The sequence below is a fragment of the Oryx dammah genome, unplaced genomic scaffold, assembly GCF_014754425.2.
Source record: "Oryx dammah isolate SB20612 unplaced genomic scaffold, SCBI_Odam_1.1 HiC_scaffold_10, whole genome shotgun sequence".
Taxonomy (NCBI): Eukaryota; Metazoa; Chordata; class Mammalia; order Artiodactyla; family Bovidae; genus Oryx; species Oryx dammah.
The window spans coordinates 51544862-51571383 of record NW_024070194.1 but is presented as its reverse complement, the minus strand read 5'-3'; the positions used below and the strand labels follow the sequence as shown (position 1 = coordinate 51571383).

Sequence of the window (26522 nt, the reverse complement as noted above, 5' to 3'; positions counted from 1 at the left end):
AGGGAATGGGGGAGTAAGGACCAATTTTTCCAAGTTCTACTATTCATAAGGTGTGGCACCACAGATCTGATGCGTGGAGGATGGTGCAAGAGGTTTGGAATCTTAGTCCTTCAAGAAAAGTTTGAGGAAGAGCCCAACAAATAAGGAAAACAATGGCTCCAACATGATCAAAACGGATGTGCAGCACCATCTACAATGCATAAGCTACTTTACAACCACCTCAAAATTCATTGTACTTATTGTGCAAGAAAAAAGGCATTTGCATGGGACTTCCCTGCTGGTCCAGTGGCTAGCAGGGAAGACTTGCTTCCAATGCAGGGCACACCTGGGTTTGATTTCTGGTCAGGGAACTAGATCCCGCATGCCACAACTAACACCCAGCATAGCCAAATAAATAAATAAATGAATAAAAATAAGTATTAAAAAATTGAGAAAAGAAGCATTTACAAGTATTAGTTCTGACCAATCTATCATAAGCAAAGGTCTTGGCAAAAACAGTGGCCAGCTCAAACTGACTCATGTAAGAAAAGCTTCAAGAAGGCACTTTTCCCAAAGGCCTGGGCTGGATGCAGAAAAATTCAAGCATGATATCCGGGGACTATGAAGAGTTTGGGCCTTCCCTGGTAGCTTAGTAGTTAAGAATCTCCCTACCAATGCATGAGACATGGGCTAGATCCCTGATCCAGGAAGATCCCACATGCCATGGAGCAACTAAGCCCGTTTGCCACAACTACTGAGCCTGTGCTCTAGAGCCTGTGCTCTAGAGCCTGGGAACCACCTACTGAAGCCCACATGCCCGAAAGCCTATGCTCCACAACCAGAGAAGCCACCTCAATGAGAAGCCCGAATACCACAACTAGAGAAAAGCCCTCACAGCAACAAAGACCCAGCACAGCCAAAAATTAATTAATTAAAATTTTTTCAAGAGGCTAATTTTTTAAAAAGATGCTATGAAACATTTTTGACACAAAACACTTATTTTAAAACCAAATTAAATGCGAAGAGTAGAACTTACTTTTCTGTTCTGTTAGATAAAGTCTCCAAGCCCGCTTGCAGATTTTGGCATCGCTCCATCAGGTGGAGGGACTTCTCATTCAGATATGTGCTGTTTCATGAAAAAGATTTAAAAGAAAAACAGATTGATTTAAAAGAATTTATGAGATACAGTTAACAAAAATCAGATTTATTGATAAAGTGTACCCAAATGAAGTCTAATTTTCATCCCATTATTGGATTTCTCCATGGAAAAGGAAATTGATATTTTCACCTCTGACGATGGGTCTAAATTTTTTAATACACTGACATGATAAAGTCAAATAGAAAGGAACTCTCCATGGAAGACTGTATTTTCAAGTTTTCATATTTTGAGGTTAGTATATAACTGAACAAGTTATTGAATAGTTTTAATCATTGTGTGTGTAAACAGACTTTATTTTTAAAAAGATGCTGTCTCTGGTAGGAAGCATGCAGACACAGAAGATCAATAATTTTCTCTCAAAAGAAGGCAAGATAAATCTGGCCTTTAATTATTACAGTAGCTGTGATATAAGGACCTGTTGTTATTGTTGTATGAGCCTGGAAAAACTGGAGCTGGAGACAAACCAAATCAAAAAAGCAAGTTAAGGAAACAGGTTATGGAGCTGGGCTGCCAAATAAGCCCTGCAGACACACGTGTGCTACTAGTTAGCCGACTCAGGCCTCAGTTTCTGCATCTCTAGTTCTTACCTTATAGTGTTATTGTCATGATATATACATGATAGAGGAAACAATGAAAAACAACTGGGGGGACTTCCCTGGTGGTTCAGTGGCTAAGACTCCAGGCTTCCAATGCAGGGGAGCTGGGTTCCATTCCTGGTCAGGGAACTGGATCCCATATGTCTCAACTCTTAATAAGATGTTCAGTCGTGTCTCATTCTTTGCAACTGCATGGACTGTAGCCCACTAGGCTCCTCCGTCCATGGGATTCTCCAGGCAAGAATACTGGAGTGGGTTGCCATTTCCAGGGGATCCTCAAATCCAGGAATCGAACCTGGGTCTCTTGCACTGCAGGCAGATTCTTTACCATCTGAGCCACTGGAAAAGCCTATTCATAAGACCCAGTGAAACCAAATAAATAAATAAATTTTTAAAAAAGGAAAGAAAAGCACTTTGTACTATACCTACCATAGTAAGAGTTCAAAAAATATCAACCATCATTCTCCCTATATGTCAAAAATATGCACACAACTCTGATTTCTTGGTAAGGCATCTATTTAATCATCCTGAAGATATTTGCTGAGAATCTAACATGAGTTAGGAAACAGCCACAGGAGGCTTAGGATATGGAATTGGAAAACACAGAACACAGCCCCTTTCCCTAGCAGAGCTTCCTGTATGGTTAAGGAGAACAACGTGTATCAAACAAAACCACACGAATGAATAGAAAATTCTGGTCTGTGGACAGAACCCTGAAAACAGCAGTGGATGCCATGGTGAAGTGTAACCAGAGCTGCCTGCATCATGTGGGGGCCTCTGAGAAAGTGTCATTTGGATGGAGATCCCCAGGGTAATCCAAGGGTGCTACTTTGCTGGGAACATTTCCAGATAGAAGGGAAAGCACGTGCAAAGGCTGCAGAATGTTTGAGGAACTGAAAGGAGGCAAGTGAGACTCAAGACTGAAAGTTTTAAGGGTGTCTGGAGCAGGAAGCAGGGCCCATGACACACAGGCCTGGTGAACCCTAGGATCAGAAGGAACCCTAATAACATGGACAGCAAGACAAGGTTAGGGGGCAGGGAAAGATGGACGTGTGTAGCCTCATGTAAGAGGTTTTAAGAAGTTGACTCAGAGATGAAAGAAGAGGGCGCAGAACCACAGAAAAGATGAAAGTTAGGAGGCTTCTATGGGGCTCTAGGAGAGAGATGATAGCCCCTGGCTTTGCCAGACAGGATGGAACAGATTATGCTGTGACCACAGAGGTTGCCCATTGGCGGGTGCTTTCCATCACAAAAGTCTGTTTCTTTGTTTGTTTTGTTTGCACATACTAGTATTTATTTAATCTTTACCATGTATTTTTTTTAATGGGGATAATTGCTTTATGTTGTGTTAGTTTCTGCTATACAACAACGCGAATCAGCTGTATGTATACATATATCCCCTCCCTCTTGAGCCTCCCACAGGCCCCATCCCACCCCTCTATGTCATCAAAGAGCACCAAGCTGAGCTCCTTGTGCTACACAGAAGCTTCTCACTAGCATCTGTTTTACACATGATAGTGTATATATGTTCATGCTACTCTCTCAATTTGTCCCACCCTCTCCTTCCCCTGCCATGTACACAAGTCCATTCTCTTCATCTCCATCTCTATTCCTGCCCTGCAAATCAGTTCATCAGTACTATTTTTCTATATTCCATATATATGCGTTAATATATGATATTTGTTTTTTTCTTGCTGACATTTCTTGCTCATGAAATGGCCACTAGACACTTGGTGGCTTTCTAGGGCAGCCGTGCTCCACGTGATCTAGAAATACCACATACTGCACTCTCAGGGCACTTTCAACAACCTGCCTCCGTAACTGTTGTGGCAGAAGGAGAAAGTGCTAGAAGGTCTTACTCTTTATCTGATGCTTCAGCCTGGCCAGAACTAGCTGTCTGCCCGACCTGATTTCACAGCAATTTTCAGAGAAGGGCAACCATCCTCCATGCCTGGAAGAAGAGATCATCAGGGTGCAGGAGTGGACCAGAAGCCCACAGCCAACATCCATGGGCGGGAAGAGAAGCTGACAGGTTTGAGATCTATTCTGGACATAAAACTGACAGGACTTCATAATAAACTGGATATGGGAGGTGAGGGAGCAGGCGGTATCAAGGTAAAGATATAAACAAGAGAGAGTCATAATTAATCTTCCAGAAATTTTGTCTAAAAAGACAGTATACAAGCATCTTATGGGCTCACAAAACTCCTCTTTATCTTGATAAGGTTTTCTTCCCACTTCCTTCCTCTTTCTGTCTACATGCCGCACCTTCTGTACTTTCTGAATGTATTATCATACTTTCCAAAGATTTGTTTATTTCTAACTTGCTGTGTATTTTATTCAGGCAGCACCGTTAATGAAGTGAATTACTGAGCCAGCAGTGCTTTGAATTACGATGACTCTGCAAGACTGAATCATGAAACAGAGAAGCAGGCATCATTACGGTTGAGTGTCATAGAACTTCCCTTAAATCAATGAGTATCTTTGTTAATAAAAAGTCCAAACAGCTTTGCCCAACTGAAATCACAGAAGGCCCATGGAAAGCAAGTGAGGGTATCTGGGTTGAAGCGGAAATGCAAAAGTAAAGTTAGAGGGGGGACCTTAGGTGTCAGCCAGCAGGCCAGCCTTGAATATGGGTTCCACTCTCTGACCCTGGCCTTTGAAATCCAAGAGTTTCCTTGTTCAAATCTTTACTCAGTAGGTTATAGGGATGCTACAGAGTGAATGTTTATGTCTCCCTCAAAATTCATATGTTGAAATCCCAGCTCCCAAGGTGATGACATTAGGAGCTGGGGCTTTGGGAGGTCATGAGGTCATGGGGGTCCTCATGAATGGGATTAGTGCCCTGTAAAATTGGCCCAAGAGGGCTTCCTGGTCCCCTTCTGCCTTGTGAGGTGACAGTGAGAGGATGGCTGTTTATGAGGAAGTGGGCTCTCTAGACACCAGATCTGCAGGTGCTATGATTTTGGATGTCCAGAAGCATGAAAAATAAATTTCTGGTATTTATAAGCTGCCCAGTCCATTCAGGCAGATCAAAACAAGGGATTACATGGGATGTGCATAAAAACAGCTGACATATGAAAGTTACTAAATAAATGTTGCATTCCTGTTCTCCTAAATGCCTTGCTGTGTTGTTTCCTCAAACTGTTGTTGCTATAGGTGTTGGTAACCTCTCCTACCCACAGAAGTCACTTCACAGACAAAGGAACAGAAAGGAAGCCCCTTGAGTTCTCTGCACTCTCTTTCTGTCCTGCCCCCTTTTCATTCAAAGTTTTCTTCCTCTGAATTCCTAGTTTTTCTTCCTTTCATTCCTAGTTTTCTTCCTTTTCATCTAATGTCATTAAAACCTTCCTAGGAATATGTTAAAATACTCATCTGCAGAACCCTTAAATTTCAAACATTTGTCTACTTTAGGCATCTGATCAATATAACCCCTTTCAGTGTCTCTTAGTCAAGACTCCTAGCTCATGCTGTTTTCAACAATGCTTGTTATTCAAAGTGACAGAAATATAGCAATATAACCACCATGTTTTAAAATACTTGAAGACTGGACTCCATAAGAGATGCCAGGATCCATAGAGAAGTGGAAGGCAATAGACCTTCCAGAGAGAGAGCTAGACCATCAGTCCTCTGTTGTGAGAATAAGTGAGAATTAGATATTCAAGGTTCCCTGGTGGCTCAGTCAGTAAAGAGACTGCCTGCAATGCAGGAGACCTGGGTTTGATCCCTGGGTCAGGAAGATTGCCTGGAGAAGAAAATGGCAACCCACACCAGTATTCTTGCTTGGAGAATCCCAGGGGCAGAGGTGCCTTGCTGGCTATAGCCCTTGGGGTTGCAAAGAGTCAGACACGACTTAGTGACTAAACTATCACCAGATGTTCCTTGGATCTGAGCCCATGAGAAGAACTGTGAGGGACTTACTTACTCTTGAGAGAGGAAAAGAAGAAACCTTCCCAGTCTCAGTTGAGCAAGGTCATGACCCGTGGACAGATCCTATTTGAGAAGTTGGCATCCACTAAGATGAAGTTATTAGAAAAAAGTCCTCCTTAACTTCTGATCTGGGGACATCTCTCAGACAAGGCAAAGGGGACAGAGGGAAATTCATCGAGATAAAAGCAGGAATTAAAGACCTGGGATCACAAGCAATGTGGCAGAAGATGAAATGGCTCTAAGACACGTGTGAGCTGACTTGTAACCTGAGGAAGGATGACTGGGGATCAAGTTGGAAAGACCCATCCAAAAGGACTGAATGTTGGGGAGAACTTGAAATGATAGAGGAAGCAACAGAGAAAGCACAGCAGAGCCTGGGGCCAGAAGAGCCCACAGTTAGGTAGAAGTCTGGGATATGACCAGAAAGGGACCCTGATGCCAAACTAACTCAAGTTGATGGTCTGAGCAGTTGGGTCTAGGAAAGAAAAGCACAGGGGCCAGCAAGGCCTCTATATAAACTGTAAAAGCCAAAACTTCTGGGGCCAGACTCTCATGGGTTCAAAATAAGAATTTTGTTTCTGCCAATTCTGATAGTTTTTTTTTTTTTTTTTAATTTCAACTTGCTGGTGAAAGCTCCTTTTAAGAACTTCTTTTTTATTATTTGTTATTTTATTTTTTATTGGCATATAGTTGCTTTACAATGCTGTGTTAGTACATACAGCTGTGTATGGATACATATATTCCCTCCTTCTTGCACCTCTCTCTTGCCCCACACTACCACAGACCTATGTCATCACAGAGCACATAGCTGAGCTCCCTGTGCTATACAGCAGCTTCCCACTATGCATTTTCATATGGCAGTGCACATATATCAATCCCAATCTCCCAATTCATCCCCTTCCCCCTTCCCCCTACCCTTCTCCCCACATCAGTTCTCTACAAAAGAGAACTGCCAGATACACAGTGGAGAGCATCTCCCAGGACAAGTCATGGAGGGACAGTGGTCATCCTCCTGGAGATGTGCTAGAACCTGATGAACCAAGTGAGTGTTGAAGTCTCCAAGACTAGAGGGCTGAGATGGCTCTAGCTGCCCTGCCAAAGCCTCATCAAATGCTCCAATATAAGACCACAATCTCTGCCTGCACATCACTAAACAAGATTGCTTGTCTGCTCATTTGTAGCATGAGTAACATCTGGCAACAAGCCAGGATGCCCAAGTTCCTGCCCCTTCAACATTCTGTGGCATCCACCTTGCAAATATGCCATTATGCAGCAATGCAGCCTCTGGCCTAATGCATTCCTATACCTGCCCAGCTAAGATTGCTGGCAACAAAATCACATGGGTAGGTGGGTTGGGGCCCTGATAAATCTATGGTGTCCAATACACTAGGCCTTTGGTGCCTTGACAGTTCTATTCCGAGGGGCCATCTCCCTTCCCATTTCCCTCGACGGCTAACCTACACATTCACTGTTGTGCTACCTTCACCATTCTGTGCTTTTCTAACTTCTATAATCATGTTTTCTATTTCAGGAAAAAAGATGCTGCCAGGTGAGACTCGATGGTTAGCTATAAGCCATTACTTTCCATCTCAGAGGAAGAAGTATCTCTCTTACAAAAGCAGAATCTACCTGCTATTCCATCCCTTCCTGTCTCCTCAATGATCCAAGCCTCTCCCTTCATTTTCTTCTTTTCTGAACCTTTGCCCTTTCCCTTCTACTGTCGCCTCCTCCCCAGGTTCAATTCTCTCCCTTCTCAAAGTCAAAAACAAAACAACTCATTCTGCTCTTCTCCTCTACCTGTTGCCTTGCTTCTCCTTCGGATTTCAACCCACTAATTGTTTCTCTGCTTTTCCTACAAATCCATTCAACCATTCTTGGAAAGCATCACCAAATCCAGGGGAGATCTGAGGTCTCTTACTTAACCTCCCAGTAGCATCTGAATGGCTGACCACTCACTGGGCACCTGGTTCCCATCACAGCCCTTTCTGCTTGTTCTTCGACCTCTGACTGCTGATCAGGGTTCTCTGGCAGGCTCTTTCTTGGACCAGCCCATAGGTGTTGGTGTCTCCCATGGTTCTTCCTTTCCTGATTGCTATTTTAAAACAACTGACTGGCACCTAGTTACAGAACCCTCCAGGGTTCTCTCCAGATCTCCTGTCTTCTCAGCCTGCCAGTTTTCTCCAAATATCTCAACCAACTTCTTTTCCTTCTGTTCTGTCCTTATGGCCCGCAACGTGAGTGGTCTCGCACTCATATCTGAACATGTTATTTCCCTGCTCGAACCTCTGCCAGGAACCCATCAGCCTCTGGACATGTCCCGTCGCTGGAGATACAGAGCCATCCAGGACTTGGTCCCTGACAGTGATTCCAGGCTCATCTCTTCGTGACAGCTTGCTAAGCATTAACTGGTACAAATTTTTCTTTCTCCATTCCTTGCAAGTCTTACATTATGGATTCTGACTGCTTTTATTATTTAATTAGAGTATTTATTTGTTTGGTACTGGCAACCTAGCCTTCAGGCACATTTTCATCATTTCAGTATGTCATGGAGAAAAAAAAAACTTTAATAAGATTGAGGGAGAGATACACAAAAATAAGCATTTCTGCTACCATTGTTATCGATGTGGCTGATCTGCTTTTTAGAAATTCTGTCTTCATAAGTCAGACTTGAAAACCAACTGGCAAGATTTCACAAAACAGCAGCAAGAAGCTTAGAGACTACAATGGCTCCTGCAAACTAATAATAATTAAGGCTCTGATAAGGCAAAGACTATCTCTTAACTGAACAAGTGATTCAATCACTATAAAGTAATGTCACCATTATTTAGTGGGTATCCACAAGGACCTGTAAACCACAGAGTTAATGACTTTTAATTAATGCAATATGCAATCAGTCCCCTGGACAAATGAAACATCCCAAAGAATGATTTCTTTATAAGTCACTAATGAGTTTCAAGAACCTTCAGATTCTGGGGACTTCTCTGGTAGTCCATGGTTAAGACTCTACACTTTCAATGCAGGGGACACCCAGTTTGATCTCTGTTCAGGGAACTAGATCCCACATGCCCCAACTCAAGAGTTCACAAGCTGAAACTAAAAGATCCCTCATGCTGAAACTAAGACCTGGCACAACCAAATAAATAAATATTTAAAAGGAAAAAAAAAAAAAAAAAGAATCCAAATTCTATTTACAGTGCCCAGAAATGGGGCTAAACTGAACTGTGAATCTAATGAAAAGCTTAAAACCAAATCAATTTTAGTCTCTCTGAAGAAAGAATACCTTAACAGATTAGAAATACAGCCTTACAATGGAAAGCGCAAAGCATGGGAATTCTCCTATCTACAGATCTTGCATGCTCCCTCCCTGTTCCTACGAAGAGGAGCTGATGAGCCACGAGTGCGTCCTGACCCCCAGGTGAAATCCCTCTGTAGACTGGTGTGACAGCGGGCCTGCCAGCTCTAGGACAGAGGGGACAGTGGCCAACTGTGCTCACTTCAAGTTTATCAAGCAAACACCTGATTATCATGTGAACCCCTGCCATGTAGTTTCCCTGAGAGACAAAGGCAAACATTCCAGTCTAATGGGAGAGTTTAATTATTCTATTTAACTGGCAAATTAATATTCTGGTTTATATATCACCCTCTTATGAGTTTGGTAAACACAAGTCTGTCTTTGAAATAGCAATGAAACCCAAAAACTGAAAAAATCAAGTCTTGGTGCCTATAGAAATAGCGGCAGAACCTGGCCAGCCTCTGTTCAGTCACTCACCAGGTGTCTCTGCCATAGGGAACAGTGGCTACAGGAGAAAGGACAGTGGACAAGACCATCTGCCTGCTTCCCTGGAGCAAAGCGTCTGGTGAGGAAGACAGACAAGCAAGCACATGCTTACCATGCTGGGTCTTCAGAATGGATGCTGGCTATTTTCCACCATTATGTTAGTTTCAAGAAACCTTGAATCTGTATTTTGGTGGATGTCATTTAATTCAAAATATAAGAACTGCTTAAAAAATGACTACTTCCTTATACAGGAACACTGCAGGCACCTTCACTTGCAGAAATTTCTGCAAATAATCTCTGCTAACTTGGTCCATCTAGTCAAAGCTATGGTTTTTCCAGTGGTCATGTATGGATGTGAGAGTTAGACTGTCAAGAAAGCTGAGTGCCAAAGAATTGATGCTTTTGAACTGTGGTGTTGGAGAAGACTCTTGAGAGTCCCTTAGACTGCAAGGAGATCCAACCACTCCATTCTGAAGGAGATCAACCCTGGGATTTCTTTGGAAGGAATGATGCTCAAGCTGAAACTCCAGTACTTTGGCCACCTCATGCGAAGAGTTGACTCATTGGAAAAGACTCTGATGCTGGGAGGGATTGGGGGCAGGAGGAGAAGGGGACGACAGAGGATGAGATGGCTGGATGGCATCACAGACTCGATGGGCGTGAGTCTGAGTGAACTCCGGGAGTCGGTGATGGACAGGGAGGCCTGGCGTGCTGTGATTCATGGGGTTCCAAAGAGTTGGACACGACTGAGCGGCTGAACTGAACTGAACTGAACTGAACTTGGTTTTTCATCTTAATTTTTACCTGTTTTTGGTAACCTTTGATAAAATTTATTAATTAGCTCTGTTACTAAATCTGTTACTCTAATGTAGTCTGTCCCTCCACCATGGTTGAAAGATAGTTTTCAGAGATGGACAATCATAAATCTACCTATATAAAATGAACACACATTACAGATGTTATTTTATTTCTCATGAAGGAACAGATTCAAAGGAGAAGCCACAGACAGACTTGCAGATCAGGAATATTGAAATGGATGTGCAAAGTTAAGTCCATTGGACCTCTACCAGACTGGATATAATTTGCATATTTATAGATAAGAATTGTTTTGTGTTGCTCTGAATTAACTGCATCTTACAGAGTTGTAAAACTGTTTCCAGGAGGATTAGCATCAGATAACTCAAGAGATGTGTGATATGAACAACACCAGCATATTCACTGAAGCACACAATGTCCCCAAACCACTAACAGTACCAGTGCCCACCACTATAACATTAAAGGAAGGACTGAGTAATGAACCTAAAAGACTTTCAGTCCTTCTGAATTGCAATCTCCCCCTACTCACTCCACAGCTTGCCTGAGGGAAACAGGTTGACCCAGTTTAGGTGTTAAGTCCTCCAAGACACACACGGAGCACCACCTTACCTATATGCAGGTTGAAGTGAGGGTAATCAAGAGGATGAATCTGATATGGAGACTCATTAAAATTTCAAATTTAGATGAGTAAGAAGAGGGTCAAAGTAGAGGTGAAATAAAATAGGAGTAGACTGGGAATAAATGGAAGAAAACAAATGACTACCACTGGATCATTACGTGTCTCCTTTCACTGTCCCTAATTGTGAGATCCTTGGGGGCTTAAAATCAACTCAAGAATGTAGAGTCAGGGAGGAAAGGCTCTCAGGGAAGTGCTTCTTCTAAGCCTTCCAAAACCCACCTCTGACAATATTTTCTTACTTGATCTAACCAAGATTATTCTGACCTCTCTTTAATCTGCTTTGGATTTGAAAACCTTGGATAAACTGAGTATTTTTAATGAAAGGCATTTCAATGTCTTGTCCTATGTTCTTCGTTATTAAAGACTGGATTTTTTATTAACATTAATTCCCTTCCTTTGAAATATTATGTGATTGTTACTTGTTTTATCTCTAATTATAATAACTGATATGAAATTTTATCTTCTAGACCAATGTACATCTCTGATCTGTGAATAACTTCTTTCAGCAAGCCAGCAAATATGGAAAACTCAGAAGTGGCCACAAGACTGGAAAAGTTCAATTTGCATTTCAATCCCAAAGAAGGGTAATGCCAAAGAACGTTCAAATGACTGTACAACTGCACTCATTTCACATGATAGCAGGGTCATGTTCAAAATCCTTCAAGCGAGGCTTCAACAGTATGTGAACCAAGAACTTCCAGATGTACAAGCTGGATTTTGAAAAGGCACATGAACCAGAGAAGTTGCCAGCATACACTGGATCACAGAAAAAGCAAGGGAATTCCACAAAAAATGTCTACTTTTGCTTCACTGACTATGCTAAAGCCTTTAACTGTGTAGATCACAACAGACTGTGGAAAATTCTTAAAGAGATAAGAATATCCGACCACCTTACCTGCTTCCTGAGGAACCTGTATGTGGGTCAAGAAGCAACACTTAGAACCAGATATGGAACAATGGACTAGTTCAAAATTAGGAAAGGAGTACATCAAGGCGCATATTGTCACCCTGCTTATTTAACTTATATACAGAGAACATCATGTGAAATGCCAGAAGGATGAATCACAAACTGGAATCAAGATTCCTGGGAGAAATATCAATAATGTCAGATATGCAGATGATACTACCCTAATGGCAAAAAGTGAAGAGGAACTAAAGAGCTTTTTGTTGAAGGTGCAAGAGGAGAGTGAAAAAGCTGGTTTAAGATTCAACATTAAAAAAAACTAAGATCGTGGCATCCAGTCCCATCACTTCATGGCAAATAGATGGGGAAAAAATGGAAATAGTGACAAATGTTATTTTCTTAGGCTCCAGAATCATGGCAGACAGTGACTGCATCATGAAATTAAAAGACATTTGCTCCTTGGAAGAAAAGCTATAACAAACCTAGACAGTGTATTAAAAAAACAGAGACATCGTTTTGCCGACAAAGGTCCATGTAGTCCAAGCTATGGTTTTTCCTGTAGTTGTGTATGGATATGAAAGTTGGACCATAAAGAAGGCTAAGTGCTGAAAAATTGATGCTTTTGAACTGTGGTGCTGGAGTCAATCCTAAAGGGAATCAATCCTGAATAATCATTGAAAGGACTGATGCTGAAGCTGAAGCTCCAATATTTTGGTCACCTGATGCAAAGAGCTGACTCACCGGAAAAGACTCTGATGCTGGGAAAGATTGAGGGCAGGAGGAGAAGGGGGTGGCAGAGGATGAGATGGTTGGATGGCATCACCAACTCAATGGAAATGAGTTTGAACAAACTCTGGGAGATAGTGATGGAGAGGGAAGCCTGGTGTGCTGCAGTCCATGGGATCACAAACAGTAGGTCGTAACCTACCAACTGAACAAAAACAACGTGGAATGCTTGATCTCGGCAAATGGAAAGAATTTAAAAACTGAGTATATTTTTGATACTAATATCCACATTATTCCTTGATGTAAAAATTCTGATCTGCTTTTCAGGTGAAGCATGAATGTGATGACAGCAACATCCACTGGACAGTCGTGAGGTGCTTTGTATTGTTGTAAACTACATGTTTACATGTATCACATATTCCTCACAATGAATATACATTGTAGGGACCATGCCATTTTATACAGAAGAAAAATAAGACACTGGAAGAGCAAGGGGCATACTATATACAGTTACTCTGTTAGTTGGATTTGGAGTAGACTTTTGAACCCACACAGTGCATGTCTGTGTTTCTAGCCATTATTCTATTCTACCTCCACGTATAGTGAAAAATTTGTTTTTCAGTGGTGAGCTGTTCATTGCCTACAGCAGGAGTCCCCAGTCTTCAGGATCTAATGCCTCATGATCTGAGTTGGAGCTGATATAATAATAGAAACAAAATGCATAATAAATGTAATGCACTTGAATCATCCCAAGACCATCCCCTCCCCACCCTCAATCCATGGAAGAACTGTCTTCCATGAAACCGGTCCCTGCTGCCAAAAAAGTTGGGGACCTCTGGTCTACAGCATCTGCCACTTCAGATTACTGGATTCTGAGTCTACAGGAACTGACAAATAGTCTCTCCTTGACCAAACTCTAGTCAAACTCCCCTTTTTCAACTAGGACCCATTCATGAGCATGTCCTTAAGAGACCAGTTTTAATAAGAACACTGCTGATTCAGCTTATCTAGAATTCCCCCATCCTCCATGTGTTATTACCCTTGATATCTGATCAAATTCCTCATCCTCCACCACTTCCCAGTTCAGTCACCATGGACTGCCTCCAGCAAGATTTCTATCAGGCTGGTTTGGTGAGAATCATCCCTTACCCTTGATGCTTCCTCCTCTGATCCCCACCTGCTCCTAGGCTACAAATCCCCATACTTACTTGCTGGATTCAGAGTTCAGTCCAATCTCTCTCCTCTATGGTAAATCTCCATTGCAGGAGTCCCTACACCCATTGCAGTAGGGTCATGAATAATTTTTTCTTTAATAGAGTTATTTTGCAATTCTATGTATTGAAGTTAAGAGCTAGCAACATAAAACAATTCTTGTCTACGGGCATGCAAATGAGTTCTGTCCAGTGGAGAGAAAACACTCCCCTACAGTGGGAAAATCTGTTTGCCTCCCTTGGCATGTTCATCTCCATATTCTTGATCTATAATCGTGTCTGCTCCTTTGAACTGGCTGTAACACATTACCAGCTTCCTTACTGATGAGTTAAATAAAATCTTTAAAAAGTGTTCATTTCCATATCCATAAGAAAGACATGATTTTACTATTTTAACACTCTGAATGAGTGTGCTGGAAGCATCTGCAAATTGAATAAACATTACCTTCATAAAGAGGACAAACTTTGGTGGCAAACAGCACAGTTCAGATGCCTGCTCTGCTACACACTAGACACTTAGCTCCTTAGAAACTATTTAACCCTTCTGTGCTTTCAGCTTTGTGTGCAAAATGGGGGTATCGCTATCTCTTTAATAGATTTGATGCAAAGTTTATAATAATAATGTATAAAAATACTCAGCATGGTGACTGGAACAGAGAACCCACTTAGGCAGTACTCGGCAGGAGTTCTCTAGGTGGCTGTCAAGGTCGTGAATGCCTCCTGAAGTAGCTGCCTCTCAAATTGCAACATGGCCATGAATCACCAGGGAAATTGACTACAATGCAGAATCTGGTTCAGCAGTTCTGGAAAGGGTCCTAATAATCTGCAGTTCTAACCAGCTCCCAGGTGATGCCAACTTGCTAGACTGAGGATTACACTTTGAGTGATAAAGTTTTATAAGCCTCCTGGATCAAGTTCATCTGCCCTGATAATTTTTTCATAATAGTCTAGAGTAAGACTTACAAAAAATGTGGGCCTGTACTTCCTTGATGGTCCAGTGGTTAAGAATCCACTTGCCAATGCAGGGGACATGGATCCCTGGTCCAGAAAGGTTCCACATGCTGTGGGGCAACTAAGCCTGTGCACCATAATTACTGAACCTGTGCTCTGGTGCTCGTACATTGCAATAAGAGAAGCCCCCATTCTCTGCAACTACAGAAAGCTTATGCACAGCAACAAAGATCCAGTGCAGCCAAAAATTTAAAAATAATAAATAAATATTTTTAAAAAGAAAGAAATGTTGGGCCTGACTTATGGCCAGAAGCACAAATACGGAAAAACAATGAAACAACTGGAAAAACTACAAGAGTAAAATGACTAGGTTACCGTGTCTCTAAATAAGAGTTTATTTTTCTTTTTTCCTTTTTGATCTGAAGAGCTTGACCAAGGAAATACTGTAAAAGGAGATGTATGATACTGAGAACATTTAACATAATCACATTCCTGAGACAGACCCAGGGTTCATCCTCCCGGGAGCCCTGCTAGACAGCACACAGGTGGCCTCCAATAATCCCTAACACCTCTACTCAGGCTTAACCAGCCCAGCAAACACAGCCCTCCAATGGGCATTATTCAAGAAAATTGGATGATGTTTGGAGGATGCACTCTCTTCTAAAAAAAGGCTAACAGTCATGTGTTGGAAATATCTCTAAAATGTTTGCTAAAATTCATATTTAAATGTCCATATCTGGTATGTACCCCCAATCAAGAAATTCAGTTAGGCTAAGTAACTTCAGTCGTGTCTGACTCTTTGTGACCTATAGACTGTAGCCCATCAGGCTCCTCTGTCCATGTGATTCTCTGGGCAAGAATACTGGAGTGGGTTGCCATTTCCTACTTCAGGGTATCTTCCCAACCTAGGGATTGAACCCCTGTCTCTTAAACCTTCTGCTCTGTCAACTAAGTGTCTCTTCAGAAAAATGTTGGAGAAGTGAGTTTTGAGATAAGACCTTCATTGAGAAAATAACTCATTCACATTCCATATTGAGTCTCTGGTACTGTCTGTATAGTAGTGGATAGCACTTGAGAATTTAAAAATCCTTAAATATTAGAAACATAATCACCATTATGAAATAAGTTTAGTCATCAAAGAGTGAAAATCTTATTACCTTTAAGTCTATAGTTCATTTTTAGATATTCATATTTCATGCTCATTTTCGGGAAAGCGTTAGTGAAACCAAGAAGGACTCTGTGGAGCCCTTCTGTGTACAAAAGCCCTTCCTTGCCCCACCTCCCCATTTCTGGTTTGTAGAAAAAGGCTTTTGTCTTCTAAGCCTTCCTGAGTTCCAAAGATCAGGCTAAAGCAGTTACTAATTAGGAAAGTGAAGGAAAACAGAGACAAAGGAAAAGCAGTTTAACAAGAAAAGTCATGACAGGAGTTCACTGATAAAACAGAGTCCTGATTCCTCCTAAAAGGATATGCATAACAGTCTGACACAACTTTGTGTGGTTCTTCAGGAAACAAAACCCCTCCCCAACCCAGGGGGAGGATGCTGACTACATGCTGACACAAGCACGTAGACTCCAGACTGGCTAGAGCCAGAAAGCTGATGACTAAGTTTCCAGAAACATCACCTGTTACTTCACCATCAACCAATCAGAAGTCATGCATCCTGCAGCCCACCCCTCAAGTATTGCCTTGTAAAAAAACCCTTCCCTGAAAGCCATCAGAGAGTTTGGGTCTTTTGCCCATTAGCTGCCCATATTCCTTACTTGGCCCTGGAATAAACGCTGTATGTTCCTTCAGGATGATCTGGAGTCAGTAGATGGGTTTTCCTGCATGGCAGGTGAGCAGACCCAAGTTCAGTTTGGTAACATTAAGGTAACATTAAGTTCAAAAACTGGGGACATCATGTAGATAATGTAATGGAATCTTCTTTCAAAGTTTAATAGAGTGGTACAATGGTTTCTGATCAGCAGAGCAAGCAAAATTTGAAGCAATGAAAAGTGATGGTGAGACTGGGTGCCAATATGGAGAAGCTTCCTAATTACTGTGAAGGCTCCAGGGAATTATATGCTATCTAAACATAAATACTCGAAAGGCTAGTCACTGAACACATCTGAACAGTGAGCAAAATCCTAATTTACTGATCTATTCAAAACTGGTAGATCTTATAAAGGCTGTTTGGGTTTACTCGTAGAATTCAGGTTAGTGTCATCAAAATGAAAATCAATGCAAAAAAATCTTTCAGAAATCATGTCTAAACATTTTGGGGCACCTGAAATATGAAATAAAATGATGAGAATATATGTCATAATAAAATAAAAATAGCAAGTGGAATGTCTTATCTCACTGTGGCAATTTTGTAAATGTGAAATGAGGCAGAAGGCCCTACCACAGAAAAATGATGATTTTTGAAATTCTGAAATGCACAGAGAGACTACTTCATTCAGTAAACAGAAACCTCATAAGAATCTTGCTGTCAATAAAGATTTTTTTCTATGACCCATGTTGTGTAAAGCAATGATGAAGAAACTATAAACTAAGGGAATCCTCCTACACTGTGGGAGGAAGGGAAATTGGTACAGCCACTATGGAGAACAGTACAGAGGTTCTTCAATAAACTAAAAATGGAACTACCATATGATCCAACAAGTCCAAGCCTGGGCATATACTCAGAGAAAATTCAAAAATATGCACGCACCCCCAAGTTCACTGCAGCACTTGTACAATACCCAAGACTTTGAAGCAACCTAAATGTCCATCGACAGAGGAATGGATAAAGAAGATATGATACATATATACAGTGGAATAATACTCAGCCATAAAAAGAATGAAACTGTGCCATTCGCAGAGATATGGATAGATCTAGAGACTGTCATATACAGTGAAGTAAGAAAGAGAAAAACAAATATTGTATAATCTTGCTTACATGTGGAATCTAGAAAAATGATACAGATGAACTTAAATTGGGAGATTGGGATTATACATAGTGTATATATATATACACACTACTAAGTATAAAATAGATCTCTAACGAAAACCTACTATGTAGCACAGAGGACTCTACTCAATGCTCAGTGGTGACCTAAATGGGAAGGAAATCTAAAAAAGAGTGGATATATGTATACATATAGCTGATTCACTTTGTTCTACTGTCGAAACTAATACAACATTATGTAACAACTATACTTCAGTAAAATTTAATTTAAAAAATAAATGTACCCATTTTTCTGGTTAGAATTTGACGTAAACAGACATGAAATGTGCAATGAGGACGACATCTTGTTGAGAAGTGAAGTTCTGGGTGAAGAGGTTAACAGTTTGACTCTTCAAATATAGTAAATCAAGTCTTACAAGGATTACTGTGTTGAATTATATTCAGCCTTTAATCTCAAATACTATTTAAAGCAACATAAGCAAAAAAAGGAATGTTGGAATCTTCACTTCATGTGCTGTCTGACTCACTGTTTATACTTTTTATTTGATCTTCAATAAAGCTCCCTTTGTTTTCATTTAAAAAACAAACTATAAACTAGAATGTGTTCTAAAAACAACTTCCAGAATTGTCCCTTGATTCTCTATGACACATTTGTATGTCTGTCTCCAACATGATTGTGTCTTCCTCATCTACTAGTGGCCCTCTAATGAATTTGAGCAAATAGATTAATGAATAAATGATCAATGAACTTGAGATACTTCAGGATTATAACTTATCCAGGGAAAAAAGAGATTTCAGAGCTGATCAGACCGAAAAGTAAAATAAAATTCTAGGGGAAAAAAGTCAACAGGAAGCATTAGAATCAAAAGGATCTTCTGATTAAACCCCAGCTAATTATAAGATTTAATTAACCAGAAGAACACAGTCTCCCTTCACTCTACTTAATTGAGATTTTACTGCATTTAAAACGATGTCCAAATGCTCTCATTAATAATGAATGAAAGTGTAAGAGAATTGGCTAACCAAATTTACTGTGCTCAGGTAAACCATAATTAGGAAAGGTTACGAGAGTGTCCTAGGAGACCGATCCATCTCAAAATAGAGCAATATAATTACAGATGAAATTCAACAAGGAAACAGCACAACATAATAATTCTTGAAAAGAGGAAATACAATTACTCGAATGAGGTGCTGGGTTCTGAGCAGTGCAGTCAATCAAGTCTCATTTCACGAAACTCAGGAGCAATAAACCTACTCAACAAAATTGAGCTATTTGATTACATTAAAGTATATTAATCGCATATCTGAATATTCACAGTTTCCCGGCTGATAAAATGCCCTGCTGTTATTTCACTGGAAATATAGAACATTCTGACTCTCGTTCAGTCAGAGCTACTGGGTCTGGTTATGCATTTTGGCAGGGCCCATGTGCTCTGTCTCCATTTGGGACAGGGCCTCTTTCCTGCAACATTTCAGGCTCCTCTTTACAGTACCTTCCCCTAGAGGATATTCCCTCTTTGGCTGATTCTTAGTTCCATTTCCTATTCATTTGGGAAACTATAGAGTTTGTGAGTAGGATCATACATGCCAATAAGTTCTAATGAATTTTTGATGGATCATACTTCACAATGAACACACGTGGATTTTTAAAAAATGCTTTTAATGGGAGAGGAATGAAGTGAGAGGTTAGACTTAGCAGATATAAGCTTGTATATATAGAATGAATAAACAACAAGGTCTACAGGGTATCGTATTCAATATCCTGTGATAAACCATAAAGGAAAAAAATATGAAAAAGAATGGATATATGTATTTAACTAAATCACTTTGCTGTATAGCAGAAATTAACACAACATTGTAAATCAACTGTGAGTGCATGCTGTCACGTCAGACTCTTTGTAACCCTATGGACAAAAGCATGGTGGGATCTTCCCGACCCAAGGATTGAACGCATGTCTTTTACATATGCTGCTGCATTAGAAGGTGGGTTCTTTACTACTAGCACTACCTGGGAAGCCCAATTAAGAAAGAAAGTTTTAAGGAAACTTTTCTGTCCTCACACCCAACTCTATTGGCAAAGACAGCCCCCTTCTGGTCTAGTCAGAGAACTGAATCCCTGAGCCTCTGGAGGTCCCCTGACCCCTCTTACACAGCAGTGGGTGCTTAAAGCTACTCAATTCTCAACTTCCTGCCCAAATGCCACTGGACAGATTTGCCTTTCCAGGCTTTTATCTTGACCATGGTTCAAAATCACCATGATCACCATGGTTCAAAATCATGGTGACCGCCATGTCACCAACATTTGGCTTCTATTACTCTGGACAACACTTGCCCTCTGCCAGCCCCCATCTCTGGCCACTGAGAGCCTCACTCCCACCCTATGGACTGACCCAGCTCCAGGCAATCAAAATGAGGACAAGGAGGGATGAGTAACAAGCAGAAGCGCTCAAGTAGGGACTGGGCCTCTAAATCAGGCCCCAGGTTTTGGAGAGAAATAGGCTCCTCAAGCTACATTCTGTGAGCCCAGTTCCTGCTTTAAGTGTCAGGCCTCAGGTGAAGGGGGGCTAAGATGTGACCTAAGAAAGCCATGCCCAGGGATCACCCTGAGGGAAGACCAATTTGCTGTGACTTCTTAATTTCAGCCTAAGGAATCTAACCACTAAGACATCAAAACAACTGCATCAAACTTTCCCGGTGGGCCAGTGTTTGAGACCCTGCGTTTCCATTGCAAGGGGCACAGGTTCCATCTCTGGTAGGGGAACTAAGATTCTACATGCTGCATGAAAGTGAAAGTTGCTCAGTTGTGTCCAAATCTTTGTGACCCCATGGACTGTATAGTCCATGGAATTCTCCAGGCCAGAATACTGGAGTGGGTAGCCTTTCCCTTCTCCAGGGGATCTTCCCAACCCAGAGATCGAACCCAGGTCTCTTACATTGCAGGCAGATTCTTTGCCAGCTGAGCCATAATGGAAGCCCCAAAACTGAACTGCCAAAACCCAGGATCAAACCAGGGACCTTTAGATCTTCCCTCTAACACTCTCCCAACTTAGCATTTCAGCCGCTTCATGCTGTGTGGTGTAGCCAAAAAAAAAAAAAACAAACAAAAAAACACGATTTTTTAATTTTAGAAAAACAACAAAAACAGTTGTATTAAATTGTCTTCCTTTGGTCTGAACTGCATTTTCCTGATATACAGACCTTCTAGGAACTTTATGCATAAGAATTTTCGAGGAGTTAAATGTGTATGAACACAGGCACACCTGGAGATACTGTGGGTTTGATTTTAGACCAAATAAAGAGAATATCACAATAAAGCTTATCACACAAATTTTCTGGCATCCCAACATATAAAAGTTATGTTGATACTATACTGTAGGCTATTAAGTGTGCGATAGCATTATGTCTAAAAATATATATATACCTTAATTTAAAAATACTTTCTTGGAAAAAATGCTAACCATCATCTGAGCCTTCAGTGAATCACAGTGGTAATATCAAAGATCACTGATCACACATGTCCATAACAGATATAATAAGAGTGAAAAAAGTTTGAAATATTACAAGAATTACCAAAATAAGACACAGAGACATGAAGACATGAAGTGAGCAAATGTTATTGGAAAAATGGTGCCAACAGATTTGCTCAATGCAAGGCTGCCACATCCAATTTGTAATAAATGCAATATATGTGAAGTGCAATAAACGAAGTCTGCCTATAGTATAGTCAAGGAAAGGCTGAAATAACACACGGGCTAGCATTTTGTTAATCTAACTTCTTTTTTTCAATTCTATCAAAACTTGAATGCACCTGTTAATTCAAGAAATATAATATTCAGAATGATTATTCTTCTTATAGCTGTGGGTTTTTCCTTAGGCAATGAATGCTTCCATCTAATTCAACCACTTATTATCAGTTTTTCTCAACTCTTCTGTTTCTTCCCCAGCAATAATACATATTTTCTCAACTTCCTCAATCTCTTTATTACATACAATTGAATGTAATTTGGAATTTACAAGTCTTTTCACATTCTCATTCTGCCTGAGCAATTCTAAATATAAAAAGTACTGTCTGCATATATTTCTTCAGAGTTAGTGTAACTTTGTGCCTAAAATTCCTGAAATTAAAATTATGGTTCTTTGATATCTTTTTCATCTAGTCATTTCTGGCTTTTGGAAAACTCCAAAAGCCTTACTTATCATCCGGTGTCCCAGCTGAAACTTCTTACTTAAGGGTTCACTGAGATGAAAGTAGTAATTACTTTGCCAAGGGATTTGGCCCAGAGCTAAAACCAAGCAAAATCAAAACTGTTTCTGTAATAATGCAATTAGTCATTCATCAATCCAGCTTATGAGTGACAGCTATAGTGGAATGCCTTAAGGAAATCAAGATATTTTCTACTATATTACTTTATCAGGCTGAAAAGTTACTTTATAGGTTACCAAGTATTTGCATTTTATCCTTGGAACAATGCTGTGAAGGATTTTTATCATCAGTTTCACATAATAAATATAATTTATTGCTGTTAATTTCATACATTCTATTGGCCCAGCTCCCCTACTCCAGTATCCTCTCTGCAAAAATTCTTCCTTCTCATGGAGATCTCCTTCCAATACACACCTTCTATCTTTATTTCTCTTCTTCCCCAACTTACACCCTCAAACACACTCTTAATTCTCTTGCCTCTCTCTCTGTCACCCTTGCTTGGAAAATTTGGAGTCCTGGACGGGCCCAATGCCCTGCCATCTGAGCTAATCCTGGATCAGCCAAATATTGCTGAAGAAAAATCACAAAACTCCGCTGAAATGATTCATTTTAAACTCTGCTCAATACTCTGTAATAACCTAAATGGGATAAGTGAAGTGAAGTCAAGTCACTCAGTTGTGTCCGATTCTTTGTGACCTATGGACTGTAGCCTGCACCAGGCTTCTCTGTCCATGGGATTTTCCAGGCAAGAGTACTGAAGTGGGTTGCCATTTCCTCCTCCAGGGGAAAGGGAATAAAGAATTTTAAAAAGAATAGTTACGTGTATTACTGTATATGGATACACCTGAAACTAACACAACATTGTTAATTGATTATACTTCAATATAAAATGAAAATTTTTTAAAAATAAAGAAAACACTATGCTAAATTAAAAAAGATAAAACAGACACAAAAGGGTACATAGTGTATGATTTCAATGATGTGGAATCTCCAGAATGAGTAATCTCATGAAAAGGGAAAGTGAAGCCACTCAGTCCTGTCCAACTCTTTAAGACCCTAATACATTGAACCAAAACGCAAATCAGTTGTTGGCAAGGACTGGAGGAACAGTTGGTCAATAAGTAGTGACTGATTAATGGCTACAGATTTTTCTATTGAGGCAATGGAAATGTTTAAAATTATACAGTGCTGTTGGTTGCACAACATTTTTAATATACCAATGGCTTAGCAGTAAAGAATCTGCCTTCAATGATGGAGACACAGGAGACGTGGGTTCAAGCCCTGGGTCAGGAAGATCCCCTGGAGAAGGAAATGGAAAGAAATCCCCTCCAGTATTCTTGCCTGGGAAATCCCTTGGACTTCCCTTGGAGGAGCCTGGCAGGCTATAGTCCATGTCGTCGCAGAGTCAGACACGACTTAGTGACTGAGCATGCATGCACAAAAGGCCCTCAACTGCACATTTTTCAGTGGGTTTAAGTGATTATTTTATGGCATGTGAATTTCATTTCAATAAAAAATATAAAATGTAAATAAAATAAATGCAGCTCTTCAAACTTCAAATGAACATTTAATGGTACCTGGCAACCCTACTGTTTCCCTAATAAACTTTGCTCTCCTCTCTCAAAATCATTACTTCGTGTCTTCTCCCTGTCTCAACTTCCCACACTCCCTAGGTTTAAGCTCCCATCTCATGGCTATATTGGGAAGACAGAAGTGCACAGAAGGCAACACCTTCACACATCTTTCACTCTGTCTCAAACCTTTCACTTCTGGGCTTCCATTAGTCTGCATGGGCTGCCCACAGCACAAGACCGCAGGCTGGGTGGCTTCAGCAACAGACATTTCTTTTCTTACGGTCCTGGAGGCTCAGAGTCAAAATCAAAGGTCCACTGGGGTTGGGTTCTGGTCAGATCCCTCTTCCTGGCTTGCAGATGGTCGCCTTCTCACTGTGTCCTCACGTGGCCTTTTGCCTGTGTGCACACGTTCAGAGAAAGCTCTTTATGTCTCTGCCTCTATTTAGAAGGGCAGCATTCCTACTGGATGAGGGTCCCACACTTATGACCTCATTTAACCTTCACTATCCACCTAGAGACCCTGTCTCTTGCTGTTGTTGTTGCTGTTTAATTGCTAAGTTGTGTCCAACTCTTCTGCAACCCCATGGACTGTAGCCCACCAGGCTCCACTGTCCATGGGATTTCCCAGACAAGAATACTCGGATGGGTTGCTATTTCCTTCTCCAAGGGAATCTTCCCGACCCAGGAATCGATACATTGGATTCTTTACTACTGAGCTATCAGAGAGGCCCGACCATGTCTATAAACAAAGTCAAATTGAGAGGTTAGGGCTTCAGCATATGCATTTTGGTGAAGACATAGATTAGTCCTTAATGCTGCCCATCTTCTTCATCTTACCGTGAGCCACAACAGAAACAAAGTCCCTGGTCCCATCAAAAGTCAGTAGCCCCCAACCCACTCTGGATCCCCAGCCCTTACCATTTTCTTATGATAATCACTGACCCACTCATCTCTTTCTTTTGCATAACCAGAGTCTCCTCTGGATCATTCTTCCAAGAATTCACACATTCTCCTCCCTTGACTCCACCATCCTTCTCTATCCCCTAACTTGTTTTTCTGTTTCCCTTTAAAACAACAACTTTCAAAAGAATTATCTAAAATCACTGCCTCCTCTTCCTCAACAATTTACTCCCTCATCTGGCTGAAACTGTTTGCCTCAAGCTTTCAAACATCTTCCATGCCCCAAATTCAATGGATATGGCTCTCTCATCTTACTCAATTTTTCAGCAACATCTGACCCAACTGACCACTCTCTGCCCTGAAAACTCTTCTCTTATTGAATTCATGACACCACAACCTCCTGATTTCCTTCTGCTTGCTTCTTCTACTCCCTTTCAAACCTCCAAATACAGACATGCCCTAGAACCTGCTCCCAAAATCCATATTCTCTTCTCCAGCTACTTCCAATGCTAGAGCTCATCCTGTTTCCTGGCTTTGCGTCCTGTCTCTCTGGTGATGATACCCAAATTTATATGTGCAACTCTGACCTTTCCCTTGAGCTCCAGACTCATTTATACACTCTAAATGCTTAGCTGACGGTTCCTTTTGAACGTCTGACAGTCTTGTCAAATGCAGCATATCCAAAACATAACCTTTGACTCCTTTTTCTCTTTTCTAGGCTTCTCCATCTCGGTGGATGGCAGTGAACTGTATCATCCTTGATTCTCCCCTGTGCTTATCTCCCACATCCAGCCCTTTGGCAGCTCTGCCTCAAATCCATTTACTTCTCTTTATCTTGACTTCTATCACTCAGGTTCCAAGCACACCTTCTCTTGTCTGGACTGGAGCCAGGGCTTCCTGAATGGTCCTTCTGCTCCATCCTTACCCCCACAGCCATCCACCCCATGCAGCTGCCAGGGAAATTGTTCAAAGACGTAAATCATATTTTGTCATTCCCTTGTTCAAAACCCTTCAGTGATTTCACTTATTATTAGAATAAAACTCAAAACTGCCATTGAAGCCGGAGTCCTACAATGTTATCTGACTTCCCAGATCTCTCTCATAGACCTCTCCCCTCAACTCCACACTCCATCCTTTCTGCTTCTTGAACACATCAAGCTCAGGGTCCGGTTACTCACTGTCCCCCTCTGCCTGGAACATTACTTCTTGTCCTTCTGGTCTTAACTCAAATGTCATCCCCTCCGAGTGACTTTTCCTACTCTCATTTCTAGCATTGATTTTCTGTTTTAGCAAACTATTTATCACTACACATCTGCCCAAGAGGGCAGAGCTATGGTCTGTCACCTCCCTACTTATCTCCAGCATGAAGCACTTGCCTGGCATATAATAAACACTCAATGGAAAAAAATGAAATTCATCACTGACTCTCTCCCTCCACCAGGCTGCCAAAAGAAGCCCATAGTGGCCTTCTCCAATCCTCCATTGTCCCCTCCCCATCTATCTCCTAAGGAGGGCATCTCAGTCAGACAGGTCCTGGGCTCTTTGTACGTCAGAGTCAGAGAGCTGACAGAGAATTAATAGAGGAAGATAGATCTGAAAGACTGTGCAAGGGAAAGACTTGGAGAAACCGGTCATCAGACAGAAATAATAAAGAATAGAGGGCTGAGTGAGTAGATGGGGAGAGGGAGCAAGGCGGGGGTGGTAGGGGGGAGCCTCATGTGGTCTAAGTGTGACAGAACTCTCTCAGCACTTGTCAAGTCTGAATCTCTGGAGCAGGTAAGAGAGAAAAAACTGAGCAGAATACATGGAAAATAAAGGCATGGCTGAGGGTTCTGAACTGAATCCCTTTTATGTATTCTAAGAGAAAGGAAAATAAGAATATAATTTTTATTTAGTTTTTGCATGTTGAGTTCTGCATCTTTTAAGGCCAGGCTAAGGTTGACCTCTGTGAGCCTGTGAATCCAAGAGTTACATACACATGAAGAAACTGAAGTTCTGAGAGATTCTGTGACATAACCACAGTCTTTCAGCTAATAGTGACAAAGTACGATTCAGAACCAGGACTTCCGCCTACAGGACCTGGGGTTACATATGCCTACATAACTGCTTTCCTCCAAAACAAGAAAGGAAGTTAAATGGACCTCTTGCTTTTGGTTTAAAAAAAAAAGTGGGCTTCTGTTACCAT

The 26522-nt window shown here is 41.1% G+C and overlaps 1 protein-coding gene across 1 annotated transcript in view; it reads right to left on the bottom strand.

Annotated features, from left to right (window-relative positions):
- The window catches only part of ST8SIA6 (ST8 alpha-N-acetyl-neuraminide alpha-2,8-sialyltransferase 6), a 135967-nt gene that overhangs the window by 56816 nt on the left and 52629 nt on the right, over positions 1-26522 (bottom strand). The window contains exon 3 of the mRNA XM_040248962.1: positions 1016-1105. Within this exon, the coding sequence (XP_040104896.1) occupies positions 1016-1105 (90 nt within the window). The remainder of the gene's footprint in view (positions 1-1015; positions 1106-26522) is intronic.